This window comes from Adiantum capillus-veneris, chromosome 21 (assembly GCF_014529385.1).
Source record: "Adiantum capillus-veneris isolate H3 chromosome 21, ASM1452938v2, whole genome shotgun sequence".
Classification (NCBI taxonomy): Eukaryota; Viridiplantae; Streptophyta; class Polypodiopsida; order Polypodiales; family Pteridaceae; genus Adiantum; species Adiantum capillus-veneris.
The window spans coordinates 112376778-112389078 of NC_140951.1; the positions used below are offsets into that span (position 1 = coordinate 112376778).

Below are 12301 nucleotides of genomic sequence, written 5' to 3' on the forward strand. Positions count from 1 at the left end.
TCAATTTGATAGCAATTTATTACACCTCATTAGTTCATTTATACACCAATCGTCTTTTCCATGTCGTCTTGCCTTATCTATACTACAAGGTTGTGATCTTCATACAAAGACACCCTTCCAAACACCATCAATTATGAAAGACTTCTTTTGTTACAATAAAATAATGTTTTTCCTTAATTGACCAGTATAGTACTTTTTTAATCAATTTACAAAAACAAAAACCAAAATTTATAGAGTTCTATGCCTAAAATTTTCTTGAAAGGCATTGTCATAACTGGGAAAATTTTAGTCGTATATAAATAAAATAATTAGAATCTTTTTACTATACAATATGACAACCTCAAAGCTTAGGGGCATGAGTCTTCATATGAAGAGCTTCTTTCGCAAAAGATTGAAGTTGCTACTCCTTTCTATTTTGAATCATTGTTTGAAAATGTATGGCATATGTCAAATATCAGGAAGGCCATAACATCCACCACTCAATGGACAAGCACATTATAATTGGAATATGCTTTACATACTTTCTCTTAAGAAACATTCATGTAACCACCAATTAGAAGAGATACATTCTACTCCAATCTATGAAGATCAAAGCCATGCCCTACTCTAAAAGGTAGTATTGGAGCCTTCTTCACATCTGGAACGATAGTTTCAACAGAAGGGGAAACTGCTGTAGTGATTTTGCATATTAATTTTTTTGCGGCAAACTGCAATCTATTTTGAGCTTGTGTCTGCTCAAGATAAGGTTGTATGGAAATCTTACTAGCTGGATGAGGGAAAGAGATGCATCATATTGACAACACATTGTTTTGCAATTGATCATGTCCGTCTACCATAAAGAACGATGCTAAGTGAGAGAAGATGCTTAGATCTCTCTCTCTCTCTCTCTCTCTCTCTCTCTCTCTCTCTCTCTCTCTCTCTCTCTCTAAAAAATTAGAAACAATATCACTATTAGGGGCACATTAATTAGCGATTGATTTCCAGACAAAATTGGTCTTTAATGTATTTTTAAAGCACAAAAATTGAAAATTCTCAGTTAGTTTTGAGGGTCGCCTTGAAGGAAACCGGCTAGATTTGGCAGACTAAAGTGTTAAACCCTCAAAAAATCCTTAATTTTATGTGGAGATCTTCAATGCTCTCCTTTTTCCATTGATTCCTAGGTGTTCTGGAAAAATGTGTCTCAGCTTAATATCGTGCCCTTTCTAATTTCAAAAATGCAAGTACGTCCCAACAATTTTTGAAAACAAAAGTACGACATGAATCCCAAGAGATGCCTGTTGCAAAGACAAAGGATGGGACTGACAAAAGGAAGGGCGTGGAGTCATCTACTATAGCACGCTGGCACAAGCAGTAGCGTGGGGTCAATGACACACAGTCATCGACGACAGCGTGGCCAGGCAGGTTTTGGGGGGGGCTTGGTTCAAAAAAAAAAAAAAGTACGACATGAATCCCAAGAGATGTCTGTTGCAAAGACAAAGGATGGGACTGACAAAAGGAAGGGCCTGGAGTCATCTACTATAGTATGCTGGCACGAGCAATAGCGTGGGGTCAATGATACACAGTCATTGACGACAGCGTGGCCAGTTAGGTTTTGGGGGGGCTTTGTTTTATTTTTTTATTAATGCACTGCACTATGCCGCGCAGCATATGCAACTTCCTACATTGTTAGCCCAATTGACTTGAAGATGCGCGTGTGGAGCAGCGAGAGTTCGAGTCCAGCTTGCTAAGTTTTTGGTTGGACAACTTGCAAAGGGCTAATGTTGCACCCGTTGGAATCTCGGCAAGATTGCATCAAATATAGTAAAGAACCTATCAGTATGTTGAATCAAGTAGTAGGCCAATTGAGGGTAAGCAGAAAAGGAGAAATTCCACCCCAATATAGAGAAAAATAGTGCAAAGCCTCAAAAAATAACCTTAATTTTCTTAAACTTTCTCCTGGCACATTCAAGGAAAGGAATTTGTATGTTTGGAAAAATGGTTTTTCCTTAATAGTGGTCCCTACAAACATTCTTGGTGAACACTGCCTCGCAAAATGTAATTTCTCTTTGTCAAAAAAAGAACGATAGAGACTAGCTTAGCTCTCTCTCTCTCTCTCTCTCTCTCTCTCTCTCTGGTACCTCTTATATCTAATTAGCCTGAATCTTTGCAGATTCTTCTACCTCCTTACACCAATGCACATATGAAGAAAAATGTTCGTGCGATGTTAATAGGATTCCCTTTGATGGTTTTCCTTTTTGCTAATGAAAAAGAGAAGATTATTTTTTAAAAGATATAACATTTTATTAAATGTATAATTTTATGACTGGTTGGTTGAGAGAGAAGACACTCATTGGAAACAGAGAAGATGTTCATTGCAAAGAGTGGCTTTCATTTTAAAGATTCGACAGTTCTCGATAATGGAAAGTGAAGGCAAAGGGTGGTGAGGTTTGGTCGGTCTGTAGAGGTTGCAAGACTCGCAGACAAACTCTCTCTCTCTCTCTCTCTCTCTCTCTCTCTCTCTCTCTCTCTCTCTCTCTCTCTGTGGCGAGTGGGTACACCGTCCAGCATAGGTGGCATCTGCATCTCTCTTGGGAAGGAAGCGAGGCAGGTTGGGGTTGACTCAAGGGGGTAGGGCCACAGGGCGCAGGACATGGGAGTCTGTTGGCTGTGAACTGGCTTAAATGTATACAGATAACGTTTGAGATTTTTTTTGCTTGTTATGACTTGATACAGATGAATTGCGATGATCAACTGCAATATCATGCTATGGCTAGGTGCTTCTACTTCTCTGCAATATAATATTTCCAAATGACAATAGATTAGTGCCAATGAATTGCGCTCTTAATAAGCTATTAAGCAAAGGAAAATTGTTGTAAGAGGGCAACTCAAGTCTAGTACTAGCTATGGTGGAGGTGTTGGGGCAGTTGAAGCAGAGTGGAGTGGCTTAAGCAGGGTGTTCAAGAGCTGCTTGCAAACAACCTTACTAGCAAGCACCTACTTTGAGGAGCCCCGGGCATTTGGAGGGCCTTCAAAGTCATTCTATTTCTCTCTCACCTCGCACAATCTCAACCTCGCCCTCTCCTCCTTTTTCTCCAATTTGTCATTCCCCACTCCTCAATCGCTTCTCAATTGCAACTACACCAATGCAATCGTCGTTAACAACTCTGAGAATTAGCTCTCAACTCTTTTCATGATCAACAACAATAGTGCCGAATCCTTGTAGAACCTTTGGCTGGAGGACATGATGCAGCTCTCTTGCTCACTGCCGCAGCCCTTCCCTCTGACTCCCACAACTCTCTTACAGGCACACTGTCAACTGCTACACCACAAATGCTCTCCTTCCACTCTCTGCAACGCTTAAATCTGTCCGACAACAATGTCAGGGACACTCAACAGTCTCCCGCAACCCATCTCCCTCGCCCTCGCTTGTCACGGAGCACTGGCCCTACTCTTCTACTCGCCTCGCGGATTTCTGTCCTGCTCGCTGCTCGCTAGCCGATATATAACCAAATCCGACTCGCTCTGATCACCCTCGACCACCTTCTTGTCTCACCCTCTTGCCGTTTTTTGCCAGCGGCTATATTCAATTGCCATATTGGCACAATATACTCTATCAGTTTTTTTTAATAAAATTGTGTGTGTGTGTGTGTGTGTGTGTGTGTGTGTGAGAGAGAGAGAGAGAGAGAGAGAGAGAGAGGACTTCAAGCACTCACAGGCGGAAAGCAGGATGGATAGGGCGGAAGCATGCGCCCCGGGCGGGGGGGGGGTGTCTCGCCTCACGGATTGCCCTCCTATTCGTTGCTCGCGGTCGCCCGCCTACCTACACTTGCTATGTCCTCTCCCTCTCCCTCTCCCTCTCCCGCATGCACTAGCACTAGCACTATCTCCCCCTCTGGTCGCCCTAGCCAATCAGCTTGCTTTGTCCATGAACGCCTTTACCACCTAGCCGCCCGATTTACCCTCCTTCAGCCCTTGCCATCGCTTCCCACTCACCTTGATAGGCCCTACTCTCCACTTGGACCACTCTAAGTTTGTCGTTGCGCTTCCCCTGCTAGACTCGTTTTGATCACCCTCAACCACCTTCTTGTCTCACCCTCTTGCCGTTTTTTATTTTTGCCAGGGGCTATATTCTCTTGCCATACTGGCACATACTCTATCAGCTTTTTAAAAAAAACTCTCTAAATGAGCGCGCGTCGGCGCGCGCTCTTTCTGAGACTTTAAAAAAAAAAAGCTGAGAGAGAGAGTGAGGACTTCAACGCCCACAATGAGGCTGCAATGGCGGCGAAGGTGTACACGATAGGTCATCCACTGGGGCGGAAAGTAGGGTGGATAGGGCGGAAGCATGCGGCCCGGGGGGGGGGGGGGGGGGGGGGGGGGGTGTCTGTCTGTTTAACAAAATAAAGAGCGCACGAGATTGCAGCGCTGGCATATGCCTGGATGGCTTAGCCCAACAACATATAGTATAGATATGATTGGTAAGAGAAGGTGCAAGAGAGAAATTCCTCGAAGAGATAACAAGGAATCTCAATGATATCTGAATAAATGCAGAAGGTGCCAGTAGTATGGCTCGCGCAATGGTGGTGGCAACAAGACAATGAGCACTGACAAGTGCCGCATAAGGTCAACTGGCAAGATAATGAGCAAGCAGTGGTAGCGGCATGGACCTTAGACAATAGCATGTGCTAAGAAAATCATTTTTTCTACTTGTGGAGGTTGACCCTTCAGACAACGCGAGGGATCTACTCAGATGGTTAGCGTGAGTCTTTGAGAGGGTCTCTTGGTTGTGTGATCAAGTCCTAGAGCTCAAATCTCCTTTTATCCCAGGTTGCCTTGGAATGAGGAAAGTGAGGGACAATTTCAACTGCCTGATAATGTCAAATTGGATGATGTGAAAGCTGTAACTTAAGTTGGTGTACTAACCATCACTATCCCTGAGAGACACCAGGTGAAATCCGCCACCAGAAATGTGTCTGCTATAAGCAAGCTTTAACAAACCTTGCTACTTATTTAATGTGCTACTTGTTGTTGTTGCTTGCTTCATCAAAAAAATATAAACAGGAAATGGTATAGTGGCCGTCAATGTGCGTCTTTCTTTGTTAGAGAAAAATGGAAAAAGAAATTATGTATCGATTGCCAATGTGTGTCTTGTCTAAGCCTATCATAGATGAGTAACCCCTTTGTGGTCTTCTTACAAGGTTTACTGCATAAGGAGTGTTGGGTGCTCTCAATCAGTTTGCATGAGTAGGCCGTATCCATTGCCATTGAAATAGCACGTCTATGTATTCTTTGGATCTTTGTAGAGTTGTTTTTTGAGACAGACTTGGGCCATATTTATCAGTTACTTTTTGAAATAATTGTGGCTCATGCATGGTTGCACGTATACCAGTTATTTGCCTTACATGGAACAATGCAACTCTTTCGATAACTATGCCAAAATGCTGACTTTTGCACAGAGAGAGAGAGAGAGAGAGAGAGAGAGAGAGAGAGAGAGAGAGAGAGAGAGAGAGAGAGAGAGAGAGAGAGAGAGAGAGATCTAAGTCAGTCTCCATCGCTGCCCTCTGCCAATCCCCACCAGCAACTATGGACTCTCAACTCTCTCCCAGGAACCCCTGCTCTCCCTCCCCTTACTTGCTTGGTCCAAGATGTTCCCGATTCTTCACGCTTGTTGGTAATGATGATGACAATGTTGTTGATACTCCATTTTCCGCTTGTTGTGTTGCCTCCCAACACTTTTCATTCAAGTACTGCCCTCACTTTGGCCCCACCTCCTCAACCTACCGCTTTTTGATCGCAATGCTATGCCTCGATCCATGCAAGTAAGGGTCTTTTGTGTTGGATCCTCATTTTTGTTAAGGTGTACTAGTCTATCCTCCTGTCCTTTGGAGAGAGAGAGAGAGAGAGAGAGAGAGAGAGAGAGAGAGAGAGAGAGAGAGAGAGAGAGAGAGAAATAGAGAGACCTATAGAATATTGAGGGATACTCTATCAAACAGCCCATGGAGATGGTGTTGGCGACCCAATACATTCTAGTACGTAAACGTTGCCGACCTCCAGCACACGACCCTGGAGCATCTCTCCAGCTTTTTCTTACTCGTGTTGATGTTGTTGCTATTTGGAAATGCAAAATGTGCTCATGAGGCCGTCAATATCAGGCCTGCACGTGATTAATAATCAAGACTAAGATTGATCTAAGCCCTTGGGTGGTCGGCTTCAGCTTCTTCAAGATATCTTTTCTGCCTTCAACCTGGGCATCACCTTGCTGTCTGCATCTCGATTGACCGGTGTCAACGATGGGCTCTTGCTGAGGGCCATTAATTGACTCGGTCACTTGGTGGACATGGCACGTTGGCTGGCCTGTAGTTACATTTGCAATGGCTGCAACATGCCATGCTTCACCTTCTCCATGACTCGCTTTTCTTTTGGGCCAGAGAGAATGGGCGTACCTCATTTTCCCGTGGGGACATCCCTTCATGTGGAAGTACAGTTGCCTCCTGCACATGGCCCATTGGTGTTCTCGTCATGAGGTTCTTCCTCTTCTCGCCGAGGCCGGCTATGATATTGTCCATGTGCAAAGGATTATGTGCCCAATTCTTCCATGGCAGACGTACATCAGTATAGTGCATGATGCATAAGGGAATTCTGACAACTTGGACCCATGGTCCAATGTGATTTTCATAGAGAAGAAGCTGTAGTGGGAGTAAAAGGCGGATATGCAGCTAGACAGTGACAAAGAGAATGGCAGTAAGGAGTTTATGATGATTTTGGTTAGCCGCATGTTTGCATGGTTGGAGAGGTATGCATGCAATGTGCTGTTCAAGGATATGCCCGCAAATTTTTTTAAGGGTGTGTTGGTGCCGCTCATGCACATGTGTCCGCACCCAGCTTTGTGCGAGGCAGTTGTGGCATAGCTTAAGAGGCAGATGCTGGACGTCTTCCCAACTGGGCACGATGAGATAGTAAGCAGACGGCCGTGTGGAGAGAGAGAGAGAGAGAGAGAGAGAGAGAGAAGAAGAAGAAGAAGAAGAAGTGAAGAGCTCCCAAACTCTCCTTGAGATTTGTTTTAGTGGCAACAACCTTACCTTTTTAGTGTAAAGCTCATGGTTTAACCCTTAGATTGGGGGCTGCAATTGGGGAATAGTTTTTCATCACCCTTTTTATGGAAGCAATGGAACTATGACATATTGCAACCATGGTATACATACACCAATGTGTCATATGTGATGCTTAATGTATAATAAACACCCAAATTGTTAACAAGCTCTATGAGGTCTTGCGTGTAAGGAGGTAGGAATATGAGATTTATATTCAACAAGGATCAATGGCGGTAGCAAATTTCAATGAGCTTTCGATATTTGAGGGCAACGGTTTCCAAGGAGAGGAATATCAACATGCCATTGTAATGGTTCCAAGTGTTCTAGCCCATCAAAGGAAACACTCTACCTAAACCTTGTGTAAAGAGTTTTGTTGGTCAAAAATTTGTGGTTGATTTACCATAAAAAATAGGTGCAATCTTGAATTATTTTTTTATTATTGTGCTTGAAGTCATCTAAGAAATCATGTTTGGTTTTTGTTTTGTATATGTGCCTTGCCCTATCTCGCTCGTTTTAGGGATTGCTCGGAAAATCTCGCTCGAGATTTGAGATTCCTCCATATCAAGCAACCATTCTAGCATTAAGACAAGTGTCCTTCTTTCCCCTTTGAGAGAGAGGATTTGATAAATGCATAAACAATTAATCTAATTAGCTAAAATCTTATTGGACCCCTTTAAGGGTCAACCAATAGGCTTTAGGGACACCATGAGGCCAACCTAGCTAGGGGCTTGACATGTGTCCCTTTTGCCTCTTTGAGGGGGTGGATACTCAAGCCCATCCCCTACTCTCATGGCTCACCCCTTCCTTTGTAGGCCTTGCTTTGACTTTTTGGAACACCTTAATCCCCTCTAGCACCTTAGTCATTAAGCACCTCAAGCACCTTAGTCAGTAAGCACGACAAGCACCTCAAGCTTGGGCTAGGTTCCCACCTCAAGCACAACCCTAGTCTGCCTAAGGTCGTGATCTAAGGACTTTTAACACTAACCTTTGGAGATCTTTAATGAAGCTAACCCTAAGGTCTTTCAAGATCCATTAGCTAGCATTACTCTTTGACATACCATCTCTCATTTGGACCCATTGACTTTGGCCCCTTGTTGAGATAGATCCATAAGCACATGTCTATATTCTAACTCTTGTTCCCGTTTATTCTCCCACATTAAATGATCAGTTTAATATGAGAAAATTATTTGGGTTAGTTAGATATTAGATTTTATGTCACATGCTAATTTCTGGGAAGAGCTCTCACAAATTGCCAATTTGAAGCAAATATTAAGTCAAACTTTTGCTATGAAGGATTTGGGAGAAGCTAGTCGCTTTCTTGGTATGCATATCAAATGTGTCAAATCCAAGGGGATTCTTGTATTGTCTCTGGAATCATACATTTGTAAGGTCTTGTAACGTTTCAATAAGCAGGGGGAAACTCATTGAGTACCTTAATGATGGCATATGTGAAACTTAGCAATTAAATCTCATGCTAAGAAGGCCAAGATGGCTAATATTTTGTATTCCGCAGTTGTGGGCAGTCTCATGCAAACGATGGTGCTACGAGACCAACCATTGCATTTGCAATGGGAGTGATGAGTCGTTACATGGCTAACCTTGACTAGAAACAACGGGATGCAATGATGAAGTATATCCTTGAGTATTGAAAGTTATGCTTCCAAAAACAATGATGCATCCGTAGTTGAATACATAGATGTAGATAATTTAGGGAATGTAGACAACATGAGGTCTATATCTCATTGTGTTTTTATATCTGCTAAAGGAGCAATCTATTGGAGATCATGCCTTCAAGGTTGCACGTACTCTTCCACTACAAAGACTGAGTATGCTGCAACGTCAGAAACTAGCAAGGAAGCTAAATGGTTGGCATGCTTAATGGGAGATTTGGACAAGAGTCAATAGATTTTGATGTTGCATAGTGATAGATAGAGTGTCATTTATTTGGCAAAGAATCGTGCATTTCATTCCAAAACATAAATAGAGGTGAGGTATCACTTAATTCAGGATGTGTTGGCAAATTAACAAATTGAGCTTGTCAAAGTGTATACCAACAACAACCCAGAGAATGCTCTTACGACGCTTCACAGTTGTATAGGTTTTGTACATACTTTTGTTCTTTGGTGACTTAAGCTTTTAAGTGGGAGGTTGTTGGGGTAAAGTCCATGTCGGTTGGTCCAACACCACTAACACCCACCTTTGCCTTAGTAATTTTATTCTTTGGATATAGTAGATGAATAAGGGGTCACGACAGTATTTGATAATATAGCCAATGTGATGATATTGTGAAGAGGAAAACGGGATCCTCTCCTTCCCCCTCAAAAGTAAGGTGAAGAACGCTCTCTCCTTTTTCTATCAGTCATTAAGATCCACATGCGCAACTTGCACACACATAATTTGTTGCAATTTGGAGTTCACAATATTATCCCTTGAGAGTGCATCTAGTTACAACATACTTTTTACATTGCACAACTGGTGGCACACCAATCCCTTCATATAAGAATTTATGTGCTAGTAAACTAAACAAAGGCTGAAACTCCATATCACCTAAACATTTGGGCCAAGCCTCTTGCAATGCACGGTCCTCTTACCATTGCTCACACAAATTACAATTCTTTCTCGCCTAGGGTTGTCCACACGATTGGCCCCATTCTTTCTTCATGTGCAGTTTCGGTGTGAAGCCCTTGAAAACTCTTAGAAAGGTGAGGGTTTGTGGATGTTTTTCGGTTCACGCTGCATCTCTCTCCGCAAGTTGCAACTGTCTTCTGTTGTCTTCTCGTCCGTGAACCCTAAACCTCGCGAGGTAACGCACTCATTCTTGGGCATTTTTCTGTGTGTTCTGCCTTCTTGCGGTCTTGTCTGTGAGTGATTGCACGCTCGAGCTGCGAAAGAGGGTGCGTGTATCGCCGTTTGTGTTCACACACACACACACACACAGACACACACACACACACAAACGCGCGCACACTCACACTCACACTCACACTCACTCTCACTCACACTCACACTCACTCACACTCACACTCGTCCCTTCCCTCTGAAGTGCATAGTATACCTCAAAGGCTTATCCAGCCTTAAACTACTGCTCCGATGTCTGTATACGAAGAAAAAATGTGCTTCAATATTTAACTGGCGTTTCTTTACTGACTATTTTCACTTTAAAATGGTGTCTCCCGCATCTATCTATTTATTACGGCAAAGTAGTCAGGTTTGTGGATTTTGGTAACCATAGAGAAAAAGGATTTGGCTCTTGCAAGTCACAAACGCTTAAGTTTGTGACTTTGTTGAACTGCTAGCCAGAGTTATTAATGTGATTAGTTTGTTTTGGTATCGTCTTTATAGGGCCTTTTGCAGAAGAATACTGAAGTTTTTGTCTTCTACTTGGGGCCAAGTTTGTGTTTTAAATATTCAGATGTAGAAGTTTATGCCTCTAGCCACATGTGCATGCCTTCATAGCTCAGACGCATCATATTTTGCCTGAAAATTTATTTGTTTGGATCCTTGCGCTTTCCTGTAAATATGGCCAAGTTTTTGCTTGAATGATTCTGCCGTCGCTTGAAGCTGTGTGTGCATGCATAGCAAAGCTATTGTGTGTATTGTTTAAATCTTTACACTATTTTAAAAATTATGCATTGTTTTCCTGCTGTAGATTCAGTTTTCCTGTTGTAAACTCAGCTTTTTCCATTTAATTTTGTTTATAAGCTCCTGCACACTGGACTGAATCATGCAGTAAGCTCCATGCAGAAAATATGCATTGGGCATTCTTGTGTTGTGAGGTTCAGAAATTGGACACCCTCATTTATTGTGATTATTTTCAGAATGGCTGGCCGAACCGCCCAACCTAAGCTCAGGAAGCCAGTCTTTGTGAAGGTGGATCAGCTGCAGCCTGGTACAATTGGACACACTGCTATTGTGAAGGTTCTTACTGCCAAGACCGTCTTAAATCGAGCTCGACCAGATGTCAACCACAAAGTACGCATAGCTGAGTGCTTGGTCGGAGATGAGACAGGCGTCATTGTTTTCACTGCAAGAAATGAACAGGGTGCGCTCTTTGCTTTGCAATCTTTTGTGAAAGGTCATCAGTGTCTTTACCATCAAAAAGTATCTGCATCTCTTTTCAGTCAGTGCATTTGTTAGCTGTAGATACCCAGAGTTTAGTTGGTTGAGCCCTGACGTGCAGTCCCAAAAGGCAATCCCAACGCGCTGGGTGATTTAGCTTATAGTTCTATTGGGCATGTAGGTTATCTTTTAATTGGTTTTTCATGTGGAACCATAGAAGGAATTTAATAAATCACTTTTAATAGTTTCCTTCTTACATCACGGGCCATGAGCAACTGTTAGGTTGGCTGAATGGACTCTACGTTTTGTTCTTTCCCTGCAGTGGATATGATGAAGCCAGGTGCTACAGTTATCTTGCGGAATGCTAGAATTGATATGTATAAGAGCTGCATGCGACTGGCTGTGGATAAGTGGGGACGGATTGAAGTGACTGAACCAGTGGATTTCGTTGTCAAAGAGGATAATAATTTATCCACTGTGGAATATGAACTAGTCAGTGTGGTGGATGGGTGATCCTTGAGTTGAGTGCCGACGAGTGACCAGCAGGTTGGTTTTACCCTCCTTTTCTCTAAAGTAGTGATCGAATGGACGGGGAGGGTATGTCACTTTTATTATTCAGAGGGTTGGGACTTGGAACCTTATCACGTGGTGGCAACAGTTTGAAAGTGCAGTGAATTAGAGCACTTTGTATCTACAGGATCTGCTGGAAAGTTCTCATCTTAGCTGTGCACATCTTTACCTGTCCGTGCCTATCCTATTTTTTGGTGTGAAGTTTGTGTGGTTGGAGTGCATTGGTATATGGGTGTAATGGGCTTCGATATCTTTCGGCAATATACCTAAATGTGGCAATGAGATCCACTTATGGTAGTTCTACAGCATATCTAAGTACCAGCAGTACATCTGCTTGTAGGCATAATCTGAACATTTATTGCAAATGCGTTAAGTCACAAAGCAAGTTTTTGACTCTTTGTGTATGATATCGGCTATTCTCACAAGTTTAGACCATTGTCCTCTTGGTTTTTTGTTGTGATTTTTTTTTCTCTCCAGTGGTGTGCTACTTTGCTTGTTCTAGTTGGTCAATTGGCTGCAAGCCAGCTACTGAAATGGGACTCATAGACCTCCGACTTCTTATAAAGTTCTTGTATTGAATGCGATTTGGAACAGTAGATGATGAG

General features: G+C 42.7%; 1 protein-coding gene across 3 annotated transcripts; it reads left to right on the forward strand.

Annotated features, from left to right (window-relative positions):
• Positions 1 to 9641: 9641 nt before the first annotated feature.
• Positions 9642 to 12089, forward strand: LOC147431554 (uncharacterized protein At4g28440-like). Of its 3 annotated transcripts, XM_086494112.1 has the most exons (4): positions 9712 to 9870; positions 10886 to 11109; positions 11449 to 11672; positions 11824 to 12089. In XM_086494112.1, the coding sequence occupies exons 2-3, from the start codon at positions 10887 to 10889 to the stop codon at positions 11637 to 11639; spliced, it is 414 nt and encodes a 137-aa protein (XP_086350238.1). In that variant the 5' UTR covers positions 9712 to 9870; position 10886; the 3' UTR covers positions 11640 to 11672; positions 11824 to 12089. The 3 variants fall into 3 exon arrangements, with proteins under 3 accessions (XP_086350237.1, XP_086350238.1, XP_086350236.1); XM_086494111.1 differs by having other exon boundaries at positions 9642 to 9769; positions 11449 to 12089; XM_086494110.1 differs by having other exon boundaries at positions 11449 to 12089.
• Positions 12090 to 12301: the final 212 nt, after the last annotated feature.

Excerpts from the sequence above, each read along its gene's own strand:
- LOC147431554 (XM_086494111.1), top strand. The coding sequence starts at position 10,887 with ATGGCTGGCCGAACCGCCCAACCTAAGCTCAGGAAGCCAGTCTTTGTG. Across the intron at positions 11,110-11,448 it reads CACTGCAAGAAATGAACAGG|TGGATATGATGAAGCCAGGT; the intron begins GTGCGCTCTTTG and ends CTTTCCCTGCAG.